This window comes from Bombina bombina, chromosome 3 (assembly GCF_027579735.1).
Source record: "Bombina bombina isolate aBomBom1 chromosome 3, aBomBom1.pri, whole genome shotgun sequence".
Taxonomy (NCBI): Eukaryota; Metazoa; Chordata; class Amphibia; order Anura; family Bombinatoridae; genus Bombina; species Bombina bombina.
Window position 1 is genome coordinate 460,169,100 of NC_069501.1, and position 21,251 is coordinate 460,190,350.

General features: G+C 36.1%; 1 protein-coding gene across 3 annotated transcripts in view; it reads left to right on the forward strand.

The window, feature by feature from the left end:
• Positions 1-20,317, forward strand: part of HSD11B1 (hydroxysteroid 11-beta dehydrogenase 1) — an 84,884-nt gene extending 64,567 nt beyond the window's left edge. For all 3 annotated transcript variants that reach the window (XM_053704689.1, XM_053704690.1, XM_053704687.1), the window contains exons 2-6: positions 2,405-2,535; positions 8,088-8,199; positions 10,012-10,197; positions 19,175-19,318; positions 19,440-20,317. In XM_053704689.1, the coding sequence (XP_053560664.1) occupies positions 2,407-2,535; positions 8,088-8,199; positions 10,012-10,197; positions 19,175-19,318; positions 19,440-19,663 (795 nt within the window). In that variant the 5' untranslated portion in view covers positions 2,405-2,406 and the 3' untranslated portion in view covers positions 19,664-20,317. The remainder of the gene's footprint in view (positions 1-2,404; positions 2,536-8,087; positions 8,200-10,011; positions 10,198-19,174; positions 19,319-19,439) is intronic.
• The last annotated feature ends 934 nt before the right edge of the window (positions 20,318-21,251 follow it).

The window sequence follows — 21,251 nt, forward strand, 5'->3', positions numbered from 1 at the left end:
GACGCAGCGCCTGCAATACTGGAGGGGCCCGAGCGCTCAGCAGCAGTCTCGGCACCAACGGTGCCCATCCTTTTCATGCACGCTGGCTCTATCTTAGGAGCAGCTGTAAGGGAAAACTTGTAGTCAGCGTGTTCCATCTGCCTTGCTGTCGGCACAGCTGAGTATACAAACACCTCACGGCAGCTATCCAAAAAGTTGCGTATCTCTTCCATGATGCGCTCCGGGTCTTCCATAATTGAGCAGTCACTCAGAGGGTATTACAATAAGCTTAGATCGATCCCCGACTCCAGCACAGATATTGCGCAGGCCGCAAGATGGCTGCTCCAGCTCTTAGTGTCTGCTATCGGCCATAGGCGTATATACCCGGGTCCTGAGATCCCTGTAACTCTTAATGGCTCTCTTTAAAATTGATCATGCAGGTCCCCTGGGCATTCTGATCTAGAATGATGTCCATATATTTGGGCTAAACGGTCATTTAATTGAATTTTGGTACAGTATGTGCAGAGCTATGAGAATGTGCTGCCGTTCAGTTGCAGAGTTGGCTCCTCCCCCCATTTGGAAAGATTTTTAACAATTATCATTTCTGTTTTGAACATGTCTCTGAATTTTTAAAAATAGACTGAACTCTGTTAGCATAAATTTAATAGTTTAAGTTGCTGTTCCACCTGAGTGATGCAGCATGTCTGTTAAAATCTGACTAGAAAATATCTCATGAACATTTCTATTTACAAAACAAAGATATTTTACCTAAAAGTTTCCTCAGTAGCCACATACCACAGTAGAGGCACATTAAACACCCAATCAGGATGCTAGTCCTGGTACTTGCAAAGAAGCGTGCATTTGGCATGTGGAGGCACAGTCACTTTACTTCCAAGGGACAGTGTACACCAATTTTAATTTAACTGCATGTAATAGACACCACTATAAAGAATAATATGCACAGATACTGATATAAAAATCCAGTATAAAACATTTTAAAACTTACTTAGAAACTCCCATTTAGCACTGTCAATGAGATTAGGCTGGAACACCCACTGAAAGGGGTTGAGAGCAGACCCTCCCCTGCATATGAATAGACCCATTAAACAAACAAAAGCAATCTGAAGTCTGTATACATCTAAATCTTTGGGGCTTGTTTAGGAGTCTGAAAATCAGCACAATGTTATTTAAAAATAAGCAAAACTATACATTTTTACAAAAACACTCCCAGACGGGCTATATAAATGGAGCATCTTAAACAGTGTTTCTCAACCATGGTCCTCAAGTACCCCCAACAGTCCAGGTTTACATTATAGCTTAACTAGAGCACAGGTGAAATACTCGGCTAATGGGTGAGAGTAAGTTTGTTACTATGGTAACTGATCAGCTGATTATTTCACCTGTGCTCTAGTTCAGCTATAATGAAAACCTGGACTGTTGGGAGTACTTGAGGAACGTGGTTGAGAAACACTGATCTACAACACATTTATGCAAAGAAAAATACAGTGTACAATGTTCCTTTAAGACCGTTTACTATGAAATCTTGCAAGACTTCAGGTAAATCCCATTAGATCACAAAAAAAATTAAAAGTTTGACCTCAGTACTGATTAGCTGATTTTTTTTCCTCCCCATGCAGATGACAATAATAGGAGTAGCTCTTGATCACTGCACACTTGCTCTGTTGAGCTGAAGACATTGAGACACTTTTTTTTTTTACTAAGAGATGTTCATGTGATATTTTCTTGTCAGCTTTTTACAGCTATGTTGTTATTACTTTCAAGTGATTTAACATATACGTAAAATCTCTTAAAATTATAGGGAAAAGAAGCAAAATAGTGAAAGCATATTGCAAAGTTTTTATTTAATATTACAATTTCAAGGTGTTTACTGTTTTGTTAAAGGGACACTGAACCCAAAATTATTCTTTTGTAATTGAAAGAGCATGCAATTTTAAGCAACTTTCTAATTTACTCCTATTATCAATTTTTCTTCGTTCTCTTGCTATCTTTATTTGAAAAAGAAGGCATTGAAGCTTTTTTGGGGTTCAGTACTCTGGACAGCACTTTTTTATTGGCGGATGAATTTATCCACCAATCAGCAAGGACAACCCAGGTTGTTCACCAAAAATGGGCCAGCATCTAAACTTACATTCTTGCATTTCAAATAAAGATACCAAGAGAATAAAGAAAATTTGATAATAGGAGTAAATTAGAAATGTGCTTAAAATTTCATGCTCTATCTGAATCACGAAAGAAAAATTTTGGTTACAGTGTCCCTTTAAGTTTGGTTATCTGGGGTAAAATTTTGTCATTCTGTCTTGAAGTTTGACCATTTTAGGTAAAGTGCTTTTTTTTTCATTGCCCTTATATTAACAAATAAATGCATATGCCTAACTACTCTTTATTAATGTGTTTCTCTTGGCAGCCATGTTGAAGGGCAAGAGGGTGATAGTGACAGGAGCCAGCTCAGGCATCGGGGAGCAGATGGCATATCACTTGGCACAGATGGGATCACACATACTCATAACAGCAAGAACAGAAGCAAAACTCAAAAAGGTAAGAATTGCTGTATAATGAAATGTCTGGCTCTAATACAAAGTTTTTTAAAAATGCAAAAGAATAACCATTTATCTGATTAGGACATGTAGGCCTAGCTTCCATTGCTGTTGTAAACTGGTGGTAAAAAGCATCACCATTAAAGTCTATAGAGATGTTTTATGTTACCTCTAGCTTACAACAGCAATGGAAACTAGGCCTTAAAGGGATATTGTAATGGCAAATAAAAAGCTCTAACTCATCATACCATTATATTTTAGCACTTGTGCCCTTTGCTAGCTAAGGGATTGATCACAAGCCTTTAAAAATGTTTTTCATAATTTTTATACAGAATTAATTTATTAAGTCTATAAGGACGTGCGTAGATAAACAATTTGACAAAGTTTTTCTAAAGGACATTGATTGATTCCTGTGTGTTAAACCACTGCAAAGCATAATGAGAACACCCTTACTAGTAGAGTGATCACTGTTAATCAATAATAATTTTGCTCCTTGTATTGTAATGGTAAAACGTTCATTCACTCACTCCGGTCGGGTTGATTGACCCCCCCTGCTAGCGGCCGCGAATCTGCAGGGGACGGCATTGCACCAGAACAGCGTATCATGTCTGTCTGCACCTTAATAAATTGACCCCATAGAGTGAGTAAACATTTTACCATTACAATACAAGGAAGAAAATTAATATTGAAAGTGTACCTCCTAGAAATAAAGTTTTTTTAAAAAAACAATACATTAAAGAATGTGAATAATAAATGTTGTATAAACTTATGATATAACATTTTATTTAACATTACAAGAGAAAAGGTTATATATGGGTGTTAATTCAGATACAGGGATGTTTGGGTACAGCCAGGGATTTTTTAAAGGATGCACCCTAGGGAGAACCTTCTGAACCTCATCAACAAATGTATTTGTCATTGTTTATCCTGATATATCTTATTATCTAAAGGAGTCACACCAACCATTATCAGTCTACACTGTTCATCTTAAAGGGAAATGAAACCCTTTGAGATTGTAATATAAAAAGTTTGCTTCTGCATAGTAAATAAAACTTTATAAAATACTTTATTTATTTTGACCTTTTTTCCTGTGATTGTCAAAAGGAAATTTGTCCTTTTCCTATTATGAAAACTGGAAGTGCACACACCAGGCTTCACAAGTCTAACCCTGTCTCATGTGTTTCCGAATTGACCTTATAAGATGTGATAAGACACTACAAAACAATCCATGGATAGGACTAGTTTCTAATTCAGTAACAATTCTGCATTGGCTCCTCCAAATACGGTATGTGGTGGGGGTGTTTGGCCATTGCAGCAGACATGTTAATATATTCAGAAAGCGCTTCACAGTTGATAGGTATAGTATGTTAATTTATTGAAAGACTGCCAAGCAGTGTTGTAATTACTAGGTGCTTCTTCAAACTTGAACTAGCAGTAGCATTTCAGGATACCAAGTAAGTCAAAATTACATTCTGCTTATAGAATATACATAAACAAAAAAAAGTTATACAATCCTTTTATTTAGAACAATAAAAAAAGATGTTGTAATACTGGTTTTAAATGCAGAATTTTGATTGTTTTTCATAACTCTCCATTCCCAACAAATATCAAAATGAGACAGACCAAAAAACTGTTATTTAATTAATATAGAAACACAAATCACACTAAGGGCTAGATTTCAAGAGGAGCGGTAATTACCGATACTTGCATGCTAATCCAAATCGCCATAATCCCCCTACTCTAATACAACTAAACCACCACATAGTCCACCATAAAGTCCCCTCTACTTTAATGACTCCTAAATGCCACATAGCTCACTGCAAAATACCCCACTACTCTATTAACCCCTAAACCACCACAACCACCACCGCAAAATACCCACTAACATCTAAACCTCCTAACCAGCTTAGGAGGCATATTTAAGAAATGTCTGTCGGACCTGATCCGACAGTGGGATCAGGTCCGACAGACATCGCTGAATGCGGAGAGCAATACGCTCTCCGTATTCAGCATTGCACCAGCAGCTCACAAGAGCTGCTGGTGCAACGCCGCCCCCTGCAGACTCGCGGCCAATTTGTCACCAGCAGGGGGTGTCAATCAACCCGATCGTACTCGATCGGGTTGATTTCCGGCGATCCTTATCCGCCTGATCAAAGACCGCTGCTTCATAACTTATGTTTCTGGCGAGCATGCAGGTCACATAGTGAGTGACGCAAAGTAATTCAAAGAGACGCCCAGCGTAGCAAAACCAGTGTTATAAATTTTGTCTCGACTTAAAAAATTCAAGACCTGCGTCACTTCCGGTGATGTGACATCAGCTGTTGGAGGTGTGTGGCGCTCACTGCACATGCGCAAGAGGCACAACCTCCCAAAATCAGCTGTTGTAGTAGAAGCAAAGGGTCCAGGAGTTATATGGGCATAAACTTTCATTTCGCATGTGCTCCAGACACACTCTGCGCATGTGCACGCGACCCTATCAGCTGAATAAAGGTCCAGGATTTATACAGGCGAGTAGCCTTCAGTGCGCATGTACGCGGTGACTGACGTACAATGAAAATTTTTTTTTTTTTAAATAATATTTCAAAATATATGTGAAGCCCAAATGATCTCACAGTTAAAGTATAGGACGGATTACATTAAAAAACGTCATGTACAGTGTCATGTGGCCCCACAAAATGTAACAGTTGCATCCACATAGAGTGATCGGACATAAGGTTTATGGAATGAACCATTTAGAGATTGAACTAAATTTATGTATTTGCTAAATTATTTCACAAACAGAAACTTAGGGGACCTATGTACAATGATTGAGAAAACCTATATATTAAATGGGAATGTTGGAGTTGGCAGGAGAAAAACTGTGTTCTTCCAATAAGTTATAATTTCTTCCTTCAGTTGCATACATGTCAGACATTGTGCCATATATTCTGCAGATAAGGCAGGAAGCTTTATTTGATTTTTTTCACCGAATCATCTTTATGAACTGTTTGTCTCTCATGAAATCAGTCTTTTGAACAGTTGATCATTAAAATAAGAGATTGTAGCTACATGTTTTTGAGGAGTGAATGTGAAGTATGAATGTCTATGATTGTTGAGTAAATACATAGTGAATTTTATTATCGATTGACACCGGTGTCACATTTGATTTAATATATTTTTACATATTTTGAGATTTTGCTAATGCATGAAATTTAATCTATATTAAATTTGTGATTTGACATTTTGTTGTTGGTTCTATATAGAAATATCAATAGGAGCAATCCAAAGCTGCATTTCAATTGCGCTACCTTTCACTTTGCTATTTTATCTATTACAAATTACAGTGGGAAAATGTGTGTTTTAAAGGTAAGCTGTGTTTGGATAAGACAGAATCCGGAAAGATACACTACTTGTGACTTTTAGCTTTATTTTCAAGACTGCCCATTCGTTGAGCTTTAAAGGGACAGACTACACCAGAATTGTTTAAAAAGATAGACAACGCCTTTAATACCCATTCCCCAGCTTTGCACAACCAACATTGTTATATTAATAGACTTTATAACATTTAAACCTCTAAATTTCTGCCTGTTTGTGAGCCACTAAAGACAGCCTCTTAACTAGGGATGGGCGAATGTTTCTCAACATTCGAAAAAATGAAACAAATTTTAACAAGTTTGTTTGTTCGAATCGAATTTTGAATGTTTACATAACATTCTAACATTCGATTTTCGAATGTTCAGTTTCGAATTTTACGATTACATTCGAAAATATTTGTTTTGAAAAATTCAAATTTATATATTTGTAATAGTATTTCTATAATGCTTTCTTTAAATGTAATATTCGAATTATGCAATATTCAAATAAAAAAAAATTGAATTTATATGTTTGTTATAGTATTTCTAATGCTTTCTTTAAATTTAATATTCAAACTATACAATATTTGATCGCAATAGAAACATTCAAATTGATATAATTGTATCTATTATGTATCAATTTACTAGATTCCCTACCATATGAACTATTGAACTTCTGAATAGTATTTGTTAAATTCGAAATTTCGTATGTGGATATTCAATCTAATTTTAAACATTCAAATTCGAAAGTGACATTCAAAAACTGTAAATAGCATTTGATTATAGAATTTTTAAGCATATTCGTTTGTATCAACATTAGGATTTGTAATTCGAATTTCGGTAATAACATTTGTTCTAACATTCGAATTCGGAAATTTACACATTCGCCCATCCCTACTCTTATCACATGTTTTTAATTTGCTTTTCGCAACAGAGGAGAGCTAGTTCATGTTAGTTCATGTGAGCCATATAGAGTACATGGTGCTAACGCCCATGGCTTGTGGCAGACACTGCACTAATTAGATAAAATGTAAGTCAATAAATAAAGTCATTTGATCAGGGGGCTGTCAGAAAAGGCTTAGATACAAGGTAATCACAGAGGTAAAAAGTGTATTATTATAACCATGTTGGTTATACAAAACTGGGGAATGGTTTATAAAGGCATTATCTATCTTTTTAAACATTAAAAATTTTGAAGTAGACTGTCCCTTTAATAGCTCACATTTGTGTGAGTACACATTTGGCATTTTTTTTATTATACACTATTACTAGGGTGAGCACAATGTAATCTTGATGGCACACATGAACAAACAGTACATGTTATTAGCTATTCACAGCCAGACTGTGAGATAAGAGGTGGCCTACCAAGAGAAAAAAAGCAAATTTGATGATAAAAGTAATTTGGAAAGTTGTTTAAAATTACATGTGCTATCTGAATCATGAAAGTTTAATTTGGACTTTACTGTCCCTTTAATTTACCACTTGTTATACGATTGCAATGAGCATGCTAATATTGTTCCCTTTGCTATCTATTGAAAGTATAGGGCACACTAAAAAAAGTTTTAATTGCATTGATTGTAATTTTACCACAATCCACTTGTAATACCAGATGATGTGTTATTCTTTGCACAAGGTTGCACAAAAGATAGCACACCCTGCTCTATTGATTAAGCTTTACTTGTCATCTAGCCCATAAAGTTTATTTCTTCCCCAAAATCAATCAGTTACAGCAATATTATTATTTATTTTATTATTCCAGTTAACCCCTTCCCAGATATATCCATAATTTTTTGTCTTCTCTTCAATCAGAGTGTCTCCCATTATAAGTCATCCCTCCTATCCTCATATTGCCCTCTTTCCAGTGTTTTGAACACCTTATCTCTGGTAGTAGAAACAAATAAGCACCCCTTTGTGTCTGTTTTCTAATTTCTACTGTTCCCTTTTTGCATAAAATAAGTAAGGAGTTATTTATGTAAAAAAACAACAACTGCATCTTATATGCCAAAAATACAGTATATCATTTTAAAACATGAAAATCTTTTATAAAGAAACCAATAATAACACAAACATTTCAACATAATAAAAATGTTAAAATAAACTAGCTTGAAATCAACTTGGAGATATATAAAAGTGTAGAGAAAAAAACATTCCATTGCATTTCTAAACACAATTAGTGACTGTACTCTACAAATTAACCAGTTTATTTGTATACAATTTTTAGGTGATTGAAAAGTGCACTCAGCTCGGAGCGGCTTCTGCCTACTATATCCCAGGAAGTATGGATAACATGACATTTGCTAAGTCCGTAGTACAGGAAGCTGAACGATTATTTGGTAAGTTATCATTTAAAAGGCCTTACTCTGATGTTATTTATTATCTAAATCTCTCTGCTCAGGAAGGATAATCTAAGAAGTCTCGTCAGTACAGCAACATTCCCCAAATAATTTTAGAAAGACAAATTCTACCTTGAGAGATGTTTATATCACTACTATGGTTCTGTATGTGAAGGAAAGGCGCATGCATTACAATACAACGCCTGCAATTTCTCTCCAAGGTTGCACGTTTTTGATCATTGGGTCTTTAGTGTTTTTATGTAAGTATGATACAATCAAAAACAATCTTATGGGAAAGGTGAATCACAATGAATATTATCTATAAATGTATTGTGAGCGAACTTATACATGAATTATACACATTGTTTTATTTTTAATATGAAAGCGTATAGTTTGAAATGTGTTATACATATGCGGCTAGATTACGAGTGGTGCTCTAACTGTTGCGCATGAGCAATTAGGAGTTTATCACGGCTCTTAGAAGTAGTGCACGTATAACAGGTTGAAGGTACATGCGTTTGCTTGAGCGTAATCAAATTTAACGTGCAACTTCAGAGATCTGGTTAACTGTTATGTGAGACAACAAAGTTGCACAAAATACATCAAAATAATATTTGAAAGTACAGTTACACTCATTATAACACTATCATATAATGATTTTTTTTTTTTTTTTAATATTGCATAAAAAGTTAAACGGGTTATAGTTTTCACCAGATCTGTTCACATAGCTATTAGTAGTGCAATGCTGCTCCTGGCCATACTATTCAACAAAGGATAACAAGTGAACAAAGCAAAGTTGATAATAGAAGTAAACTGGAAAGTAGTTTAAAATTGCATGGCCTATCTGAATAATGAAAGTTTAATTTTAATATATATTTAAACACATAGTTAAAATATGCTTCAGAGCAGCAATGCACTACTAGCTGAACACATCTAGTGAGCTAATGGCAAGAGACAAATGTGTGAGGATATGTACATATACTTTACACCAAAGGATACCAAGAGATACAAGTGAAATGAATTAAGAAGTGTCTTAAAACTGCATGATCTGTCTGCATCATGAAAGTTTAATTTTGACTTTCATTTTACTTTACCAGACATACTCTATATTCTGCACACATTCTGCAGCTAATAGATGTAAATTATTTAATTAAAACTGAGACAATAGATGTATCAATCAAATACAATGTTCATAAATACTGAGAGTGAAAAAGAATTAACAGCAAGCATGCCATTCATGTTATCTAACACAAATTGAGACCTGTAGCTAATAACTATAATTTATTTTGATATGTGTGATACCTCCCCCAGTTGGGATCTCAGCTATTTTCAGGTATCTTTTAATTAGCCATGCTCAGTCCCATTTAGCTGCCCAACCAAAATGCTTCTTCTAACTTCATTGTGAGGTACAGCCAATGAGAACAAGACTGGTTTACGCTCAAAACCCTGTGCTCAAGTTTAAATAGTAAAGAATGGAGACAGCGTGCATAGCCGACCTTATCTATTGAATGGGCAGTATGGCTTATTTTTGGCTATGCCACACAATGATGCTTATAAGGGAAAAAAGGCTTCCGTGGGTTGTCTGCCAGAGACCATTGACTGTAGGTAACTGGATAATATATATTTTTTAATTAAAAATAAGTTGTGTTTTTTTCTTTGTTTAAAGTAAAATATTGTTATAAATCAAATACATAGTATTTATAACTGATCAAATTATTAAAAAACATTTCATTTTTTATAGCCAGGTTTTACCGTTATTTAATATTCTCTATTCTCCAGGATAATTGAGTGTTTATTTGCTCTTGTTTACAGGTGGTCTAGATATGCTCATTTTGAACCATATTGGTTACACATACTTTGGTTACTTTGATGGGGACGTGGACCATGTGAGGAATCTTCTCGAGATCAATGTATTGAGTTATGCCACAATGACTGTGGAAGCTCTACCAATGCTGAAGAAGAGCCATGGGAATGTGGTTGTTGTCTCATCCTTTGCAGGTGAACATTGGGTCATAAAATTATATTATTCCTTCAGATAGCTTAGAAATAAAGTAAAGTAAACATTTGAGAACCTAAAGAGAAACATTAAAGAGGATTTAAGAAGCTAAAAATAAACACCTGTCAGACATAAAATTGAATATTTTTAACAATTCAAAAAAGAAAAACTTTAACAACAAAAACATTAACAATGAAGGTATTTAATCCTCAGAGCTCTGGTTAACTGTTTCGCAAAACAAAAAGTGTCACAAAACATCAAAAATACATAATAAAAATTATTACCAAAAAATATTGCACACAAAAGTTAAGGGTTCAAAGAAATGAGGTGTTGCAAAAGGCTTTAACATAGAGATACATACATATACATGTCTAAATAAATAAATATAAATATATATATATATTTACAAACCTATATAGACATAAAAACAATGTAGCCCTTTGCAGTTAAGTAGATGAAAGAATGCAAAAACATATTTATGCAATGTTCATATTTAATAAATCTATTTGTATATGATATTAGCGCTTGCGTGAAATCTACAGTGCATTTACATCTAGATGTTGGGTTGCACGGGTACGCTAAATTCCTCACATATAACAGACTTCTTCGGGGGCACACTGAAAAACCCATGTCGGCAATCACTTAAACACTAAGCTGAAGTTGAGCTCAACAGAAGGTCAAATAGTGGAGTTGACTTTTAAACTATGATTTTCTATGAGAGAGAGAGAGAGAAAGAGAGAGATATGTCATGTGACTCGTTAGTGTAACAAGGTCTCAGGTGTGAATGGGGAGCAGGTGTGTTAGATTTTGTGTTATCGCTCTCACACTCTCTCATACTGGTCACTGGAAGTTCAACATGGCATCTCATGGCAAAGAACTCTCTGACGACCTGAAAAAAAGAATTGTTGCTCTACATAAGGATGGCCTAGGCTATAAGAAGATTGCCAAGACCCTGAAATTGAGCTGCAGCACGGTGGATAAGACCATACAGTAGTTTCACAGGATAGGTTCCACTCAGAACAGGCCTCGCCATGGTCGACCAAAGAAGTTGAGTACACATGCTCAGCATCATACCCAGAGGTTGTCTTTGGGAAATAGACGTATGAGCGCTGCCAGCATTGATGCAGAGGTTAAAGGGCTGGGGAGTAAGCAGCCTGTCAGTGCTCAGACCATACGCTACACACTGCATCAAATTGATCTGCATGGCTGTCGTCCCAGGAGGAAGTCTCTTCTAAAGATGATGCACAAGAAAGCCTGCAAACAGTTTTCTGAAGACAAGCAGACTAAGGACATGGATTACTGGAACCATGTCCTGTAGTCCGATGAAACCAAGATAAACTTATTTGGTTTAGATGGTGTCAAGTGTGTGTGGCAGCAACCAGGTGAAGGGTACAAAGACAAGTGTGTTTTGCCTACAGTCAAGCATGTTGGTGGGAGTGTCATGGTCTGGGCCTGCATGAGTGCTGCCGGCATTGTGGAGCTACAGTTTATTGAGGGAACCATGAATGCCAACATGTACTGTGACATACTGAAGATAAACATGATCCCCTCCCTTTGGAGAATGGGCCGCAGGGCAATATTCCAACATGATAACGACCCCAAACACTCCTCCAAGATGACCACTGCCTTGCTAAAGAAGTTGAGGGTAAATGTGATGGACTGGCCAAGCATGTCTCCAGACCTACACCCTATTGAGCATCTGTGGGGCATCCTCAAATGGAAGGTGGAGGAGCGCAAGGTCTCTTAAATCCACCAGCTCTGTGATGTCGTTGTGTAGAGAGTGGAAGAGGACTCCAGTGGCAACCTGTGAAGCTCTGGTGAACTCCATGCCCAAGAGGGTTAAGACAGTGCTGGAAAATAATGGTGCCCACACAGAATATTGACACTTTGGGCCAAATTTGGACATTTCCACTTAGGGGTGTACTCACTTTTGTTGCCAATGGTTTAGACATTAATGACTGTGTGTTGAGTTATTTTGAGGGGACAGGAAATGTATACAATGTTATGCAGGCTGTACACTCACTACTTTACATTGTAGCAAAGTGTCATTTCTTCAGTGTTGTCACATGAAAATATATAATAAAATATTTACTATATATATATATATATATATATATATATATATATATATATATATATATATATATATATATATATATATACAGTGTGGAAAAAAAGTATTTAGTCAGCCACCAATCGTGCAAGTTCTCCCACTTAAGAAGATGAGAGAGGCCTGTAATTTTCATCATAGGTATACCTCAACTATGAGAGACAAAATGTGGAAACAAATCCAGACAATCACATTGTCTGATTTGGAAAGAATTTATTTGCAAATTATGGTGCAAAATAAGTATTTGGTCACCTACAAACAAGCAAGATTTCTGGCTCTCACAGACCTGTATCTTCTTCTTTAAGAGGCTCCTCTGTCCTCCACTCATTACCTGTATTAATGGCACCTGTTTAAACTTGTAATCAGTATAAAAGACACCTGTCCACAACCTCAAACAGTCACACTCCAAACTCCACTATGGTGAAGACCAAAGAGCTGTCGAAGGACACCAGAAACAAAATTGTAGACCTGCACCAGGCTGGGAAGACTGAATCTGCAATAGGCAAGCAGCTTGGTGTAAAGAAATCAACTGTGGGAGCAATAATTAGAAAATGGAAGACATACAAGACCACTGATAATCTCCCTCGATCTGGGGCTCCACGTAAGATCTCAACCCGTGGGGTCAAAATGATCACAAGAACGGTGAGCAAACATCCCAGAACCACATGGGGGACCTAGTGAATGACCTGCAGAGAGCTGGGACCAACATAACAAAGGCTACCATCAGTAACACACTATGCCGCCAGGGACTCAGATCCTGCAGTGCCAGACGTGTCCCCCTGCTTAAGCCAGTACATGTCCGGGCCCGTCTGAAGTATGCTAGAGAGCATTTGGATGATCCAGAAGTGGATTGGGAGAATGTCATATGGTCAAATGAAACCAAAGTAGAACTGTTTGGTAGAAACACAGCTTGTCGTGTTTGGAGGAGAGAGAACACCATACCTACTGTGATGCATGGGGGTGACAACATCATGCTTTGGGGCTGTTTCTCTGCAAAGGGAACAGGACGACTGATCCGTGTACATGAAAGAATGAATGGGGCCATGTATCGTGCGATTTTGAGTGCAAACCTACTTCCATCAGCAAGGGCATTGAAGATGAAACGTGGCTGGGTCTTTCAGCATGACAATGATCCCAAACACACCGCCTGGGCAACGAAGGAGTGGCTTCGTAAGAAGCATTTCAAGGTCCTGGAGTGGCCTAGCCAGTCTCCAGATCTCAACCCCATAGAAAACCTTTGGAGGGAGTTGAAAGTCCATGTTGCCCAGCGACAGCCCCAAAACATCACTGCTCTAGAGGAGATCTGCATGCAGGAATGGGCCAACATACCAGCAACAGTGTGTGACAACCTTGTGAAGACTTATAGAAAATGTTTGACCTCTGTCATTGCCAACAAAGGATATATAACAAAGTATTGAGATAAACTTTTGATATTGACCAAATACTTATTTTCCACCATAATTTGCAAATAAATTCTTTCCAAATCAGACAATGTGATTGTCTGGATTTGTTTCCACATTTTGTCTCTCATAGATGAGGTATACCTATGATGAAAATTACAGGCCTCTCTCATCTTCTTAAGTGGGAGAACTTGCACAATTGGTGGCTGACTAAATACTTTTTCCCCCCACTGTATATAGTCTTTACCTTGTAGCTGGAGATCAGCACTCAAAATGTCAAAATACAGCTTCCAGGGTGCTCTGGGTTTAACTTGTTCCTACTTCAAATAATTATGCCCGCACTCTCCGTTTTGAATAATCACACACTTTTAATCATCATGTGACGTTATGGGATGGTGCCCATTCATCAGACATCTGATGAAGGGACACCACCCTGAAATGTCACATTATGATTAAAACACACTGGATTAGATGTAAAAGCCTTGGCCTGTATACTCCCAGAAAATTTGCAGGATTACCGTTTTAAAATTAACAAAAAACAAAAATAAATCCTTGGACAATGGTTATTACTAAACAGAATAAACACACAACTGCAAAATTACAAAACAGATCTCAAACCTCACAGGCCTAGGACCTCTAGACAGCAGCACAACTCCATATCCTCTGTCTTTCACATACAAGTTCTATCTAGCAGCCTCAGCAAACACTATTTAACAGGAGTTAATTGACCTTAATTAGCAGCAGGTGAGAAAAGCTTAAAGGGACATTATACACTCATTTTTTCTTTGCATAAATGTTTTGTAGATGATCTATTTATATAGCCCATAAAGTTTTTTTTTTTAAATAAATGTATAGTTTTGCTTATTTTTAAATAACATTGCTCTGATTTTCAGACTCCTAACCAAGCCCCAAAGTTTTATGTGAATACTGTCAGCTACCTTCTCCAGCTTGCTCCTGTTTGTGTAAGGGGTCTTTTCATATGTAAACGAAGGGGGAGGGGGGGGAGTGTCTTATTTGCCACTTGCAGTGGGCTTTCCAGCTACCTTTTCAACAGAGCCAAACTGACAGCTTCTAAGTAAGTTTTTAAACAGTTTTATACTGGATTTTTATATCAGTATCTGTGCATTTTATTCTTTATAGTAGTGCCTATTACATGCAGTTATATGAAAATGAGTGTATACTGTCCCTTTAACTTGCGGGGAAAACCTGAACTGGACTTCTCCCTTGAAATTTTCTGCCACATCCAAACTGTGGAGTGGATTACCAACCCGAAATATACAATTACATAATTTACTTTCAATACCACCACCAACATTGCATAAATTGTGGGGAAACATATATTCTATTGAACACAATCCCCTTAACTCTCACAACATACACACACAAACGGTCTGAGGAAGGGGTCTGCGAACCCCGAAACATCACCACATAATAAATAATTTTATACTGTATCTAAATCCAGTGAGTGCAGTCCTTGATTGAAGAAACCTGTGGATATTCTGACTTAGGCACACTGGTTGATGACCTGATTGAATTGTGAGTGCAGATATACATAGGAGATATATATATATATGTATATATATATATATATATATATATGTGTATACAAGAATAGATACAGCGCCTATATATCCATTTAAAATATGAGTGGTGTATGGGAATATGAGTGAAAACTAGAGCTGATTATTAGAAAAATAATAACAATTCAATTTAAATTGAAAAAGCGCGGCAAGCTCAACTTGCTGGCGGCCATCTTGGAAAGGTCGGCACTGTGAGATAAAATACAGACGGCCATCTTAGGAAGGTCTAGAGACGCATGAAGTGTATACCAAGACAGAAAAGGTACTCCAAGAGGCTAACTACCAACATAAAGGAAGTACAAGGGATTTATCTACAACAAGAAACATATCCCTGCATACTCCAGGAGGCTCACGAAAACACAAGAGGCACCACATCTGAATACAAGGAGAAGATTCTACCATCTGTATATACCCCCAGTGCGGCATACTTACCTCATCAGATTGAGGTATTATCTGGTAAGGGTATTACATACCATCTATTTACTGATACCAACTGCTTATGAAGATTTACTACGGACTATATATTGTCTAAAGACTCACATGAACACTGTTTCATAATCTATTCATCATTCTTCAAGCATAATTGATTCTAATAATTTATATTTTTTAAATATTCTTTTAATTGTTATTATTTTTCTAATAATCAGCTCTAGTTTTCACTCATATTCCCATACACCACTCATATTTTAAATGGATATATAGGCGCTGTATCTATTCTTGTATACACATTTTTCACTTACTGACTGGGACCTCACATCTCAACCAGTACTTGTCTTATATAGCTGCCACTATACCATACACAATACTGACTAGCGCCAACTATAGAGTATCACTTGTGTCTACCCAGTATACTGAGTGAACACATTTTACTTTCTTCTGAATATATATATATATATATATATATATATATATATATTTATATATTTATATTTATATACTGTATATATATATATATATATATATATATATATATTGTTATATCAGCACCAAAAGTATATATATAGCAGTACCATTTGAAAGCAGCGTTTTATATAAACATCCACTGCAAACAGTGCAAGATAGTGGTATAATGAATACTATATAAAGAAAAGAGCAATAGACCACTATTTTATCTAGCAACATGTATTTTACTGCAATTAAATAGCTTAAACAGGATCAAATCAGCAGTACATGATAAAATAGCCAAATTCTGTTAAATAAATATAAATATTTTCAAAAGAAAGATGCTGTTTCCAAATTAATTAAGGACCTGAATATACCAGCCATCCACAGAGGTTCAGTCAGTCCCTTCTCAGGTTAAAGGATAAAACCATTATTCCAATAACATTTGTAATCCATATTCCCATAAGTAACTTTCTTGTAGCGAAGCAAAACGTTTGTACCTTTACATCTTCTGAGACTCACGGCACTGATAGCAGCCAGTCTTTGATACTCACAGGACCACCTAGTCAGCCCGTCTCAAGGTATTGTGGGAAACAAGCAATTGAAGGGAATCCGACCACTTTTCTGGTAACTAAACAGGAACATACAGCATATGAAGGAAGGCACTTATTGTATGTTGCACGACTTCAGTGGAACCATACAGCATTCAAAGGAAGACACATTTGTACGCCTTCAAAGGAACCATCAGCCATGACAGGAAGGAACTGAGAATTTCCATCGTCGGTGAGCAGCTGATCTCACCGCAGACACACACACAGCTACACGCGTTTCACCTTTGTGTATCAAGGCTTCATCCGACTTGAATCTAATTGGGCCCTCAGCCCTTTACCTTTTAAATATATGAGGCTCTGCCTATTTGTTTAGCCATTGGTGAAATATTTGAGGTTCAATTTGAATACTAATTTGATGATTATTATACAATATATACATTATTCACTACTACATTATACATGTATATGTGGGATGAACTCAAAAGGTTTTGTTTGGCACATATGCAAGAGCCAATATGAAAATGAATGCTCAATCTCATTATTTTTCTTTTTCAATATAAATGATTATTACAAACTATATTGCTGTAAAAAAGATAGATTTTACAGAAAGATAGGGGATAGAAGTATTTTGCGTATTAGGGTGATCCTACATTGTCTCATTTAAGGTTCCCATATCAACTGTCAGACAAAAGGGCACATGTCCTATACCTTTACTCAGTGTCCAATATCTAACTCACATAATTGGGTAAAACACAGACATAATCCAAAACTTGAGAATTTAATTTCCCAAAAATGGTGCAAAATGTATTTCCTCATTTAGCCCATTTGGCTTCAGACTCTTAATGTTATATATACATTTGCACTCACTAATTTTGCTTTGTTCCCTGGTATTCTTAGTTGAAAGCTAAACCTAGGAGATTAATATACTAATTTCTTAGACCCTGAAGGCCGCCTCTAATCTGAAAGCATTTTGAAGAATTTTCACTACTAGAGGGCGTTAGTTCATGTGTTTCATATAGATAACATTGAGCTCACGCACGTGAAGCTCCTAGGAGTGAGCACTGATTGGCTAAAATGCAAGTCTGTCAAAAGAAGTGAAATAAGGGGGCAGTTTGCAGAAGCATAGATACAAGGTAATTACAAAGGTATAACGTGTATTATTATAACTGTATTGGTTATGCAAAACTGGGGAATGTGTAATAAAGGGATTATCTATCTTTAAAAAAAAACAAAAATCCTGGTGTTGACTGTCCCTTTAATTACCCATGCCCCAGTTTTGCATAACCAATACTGGTATATTAAAAAAACTTTTTACCTCTGTGATTACATTGTACCTAAGCCTCTGCAGCCTGCCCCTTGTCTCAGTGCCTTTTTACAAACCTGCATTTCAACCAATTAGTGCTGACTCATGGAAAACTCCACGGGAGTGAGCACAATGTTATATACAGTATATGGCACACACAAACTATCACTATCTAGCTGTGAAAAGCTAATAAAATGCACTGAGGTAAGAAGTGGCCTTCAAAGGCTTAGAAATCAGCCCATGAGCCTACCTAGGCTTAGCCTTTAACCACGAATACCAAGAGAACAAAGCAAATTTGCTGATAAAAGTAAATTGGAAAGTTGTTTAAAATTGCATGTCCTATCTCTGAACCATAAAGCTATAATTTTGACTTTACTGTCCCTTTAAATGGCGGTAGTAATGACGGTAATTTAAATAGTGTAGATAAAAAAAAGTTTACCTTTACCGTCTCTTTTTAGGGCCAGAATACAAGTGGAGCACTAAATATCACTTGCGAGCAAGCGATATTAACTTTCCACTAAGTAATACCAGCACACACTAATATGCACTGGTATTACAAGTTAAATGCAATGCTCGCGTTCACCTTCCTAGAAAGCATTGCGCTCACGAAAGCGCGCTTCCATAGGCTCCAATGGGAGCACAGAGAATGGGGTAAATCGAGCAGCGATGGCCGCAAATATTAAATATATATGTATATGATTATATGCATATATATTTATGTGTTAATATGTGTATATATACACATATTAACACATAAATGTATATGTATATAAGCACACAGTACCCAGCCATAGACTGCAATGTAAAGGCACTCTTCAATGCCTTTTTCTCTAACACCCCACAGCTGCCAACTTTACCCCCTGAAAATACTGCCTAGTGCACTGTATTTTGGGGGCATTTGGGGCACATTTTAAAAATTAACCAGAGATCTGATCTTGCGGTAGCAATAACCATCCTCTTGTAATGGCTGGCTAATTATCGTACGCTCACAAACAAGCAAATTTGCCCGTTTTTGGGCGTGTACTATTTTAGCTCTCCAATTGTAATCTAGCCCTTAATGGGGATTTAATTTTGTTCTGTACTTATAATTTACTATTATTATAATCTATAGTTTAAATATAAATCATAGTAATAGTATTTTCTTTCCTTCCAGGTAAGGTTGGCTTGCCTCTCACTGTGCCATATTCAACCACTAAGTTTGCACTGGATGGCTTTTTCAGCTCTTTGCGCATGGAATTTAAACAGCTGAAAAACAACGTTTCTATCACACTGTGCGTTATCAGTTATATTGACACAGGTGGGTAAACATTAACTCCTTATCATATAGCAGCAACATTGTATAATTTGTTGAATTTGAAACAATGATCATAAGGAAAATAATTTTACAGTTGTATTAATATTCTATTTTTATTGTGTAGACTCCGCTATAAATACAGTAGGGGAAGTGATCCAGCAACCAGCTGCTCCAAAGGAAGAATGTGCATTGGAGATAATTAAAGGGGGAGCCCTCCGTAAAAAAGAGGTTTATTACCAATATCAAGCTACCAAAATCCCACTTCTTCTCAGAGACTGGGCTCCAGATTTATTGGAATATCTTCTCTTAAAAAATTATGATGTGGAGAAACTTAAGAAGAAAGAATGAATTTGGAGCCTGAAACAGAAGTCATAAAGAAAGAATAAAAAAAGGAATTAAAGGGCAAGAATTAAAGGGATGTAAAACCAAAAACTTTTTATTTGTGATTCAGACAGAACTTAAAATTAAAAAAAAAAATTTCTCCTTTACTTCTATTATCAAATTTGCTTAGTTCTTATGGTATTCTTTGTTGAAGAGATACCTAGGTAGGTGTCTGGAGTACTACATGGCAGGAAATAGCGCTGCCATATAGTGCTCTTGCATATGAATAATATTTTTGCTGAGCTCCCGTCCCTGCTTTTCAACATAATATACCAAGAGAATGAAGAAAATTTGATAATAGAAGTAAAGGAGACCATTGTTTAAAATTGCCTGCTCTATCTGAATCATAAAAGAAAGAAAACAAAATTTTTGGTTTCATATCCCTTTAACAGGACACTGTACTCAAAAAATGTATATCCGGCATATGAAAGACCAGCATTGACAATTTATATATATATATATATAATATGTTATATTTCTCAAGTGATCAAGTGTCTATGCACATGAAAGCTTGAAGCTTCGGTCTCCCTGTGCTACGATTACCGCTTTTATTTGTACCTGATACGTTTTTCATTTTTCATATTTGTCATGCACTATAAATAAAGGAGATTTCTTATTTTATTCATGTGACTGAATCAGCAATTCTGTATCAAAAGTCCAGTTGCATCTGTGGATATTTTAATAGCAAACTAATATGCAGTATTGGTCTTTTTTTTTTTTTTACTTCCTGCTACACCTCATTGGCTGATGAGGATAACTTCTGTTCTATTGTTGGAGAGGGACACACATCTGTAAATAAGACAAGGAAATGCTGTTTAATTCAACACAGCAACATGAGTTTTTCATAAAATAAGAAAGTGAAATATATTTCAAAATATTCTCTTCTAGATGAAACAAAGAACAATGTTTTTTTAACTACTTGTAAATGGGAGATTTAGAAGTCACCAACAGAACATTAAATGCATATTCATGGGAATTTCACATAATATAGCTATTTATTATTGATCTTAAATACTTCTTGTTTATTATAATTAAATCTGATAGCAACAGTATTGCAGCAGCACGCACAATAACACAGATTTCTAACTATATCACAGATCAGAAGTGCAATTGCCCTGAACTAGTAACAAATTGCAGTGGACAAATAATATTTTTTCCCCTATATTTAATGGGACATTCTGATGTAAAAACATTGTTAGAATCGTTATTGAAATGTAATTAAATTACTGACTCTAACCATGCATTTAACCTGCAAAGAAGTTAAACACAAAAGTAACATTTTGTTTGGGAGCCGTAAGCATTGTATCTGCCAAGGTGGAAACCACCAGTGAGCCAGTCAGTGATTTGGCCAGTGATTTGGGGTGATTAATAATCAACACATAGCAACTAACTTTAATGCTGTAATAAATTAGATTGCCATTTTTGCATAATAATTTCCCTTTAATATTGTATGGTCTAATAACTCCCTGACTAGTAAACTATAGTGATATTTTCCAAGCAATGACTATATTTATATACATAAAATACTATTTGCAATATATCAGATTATAACACG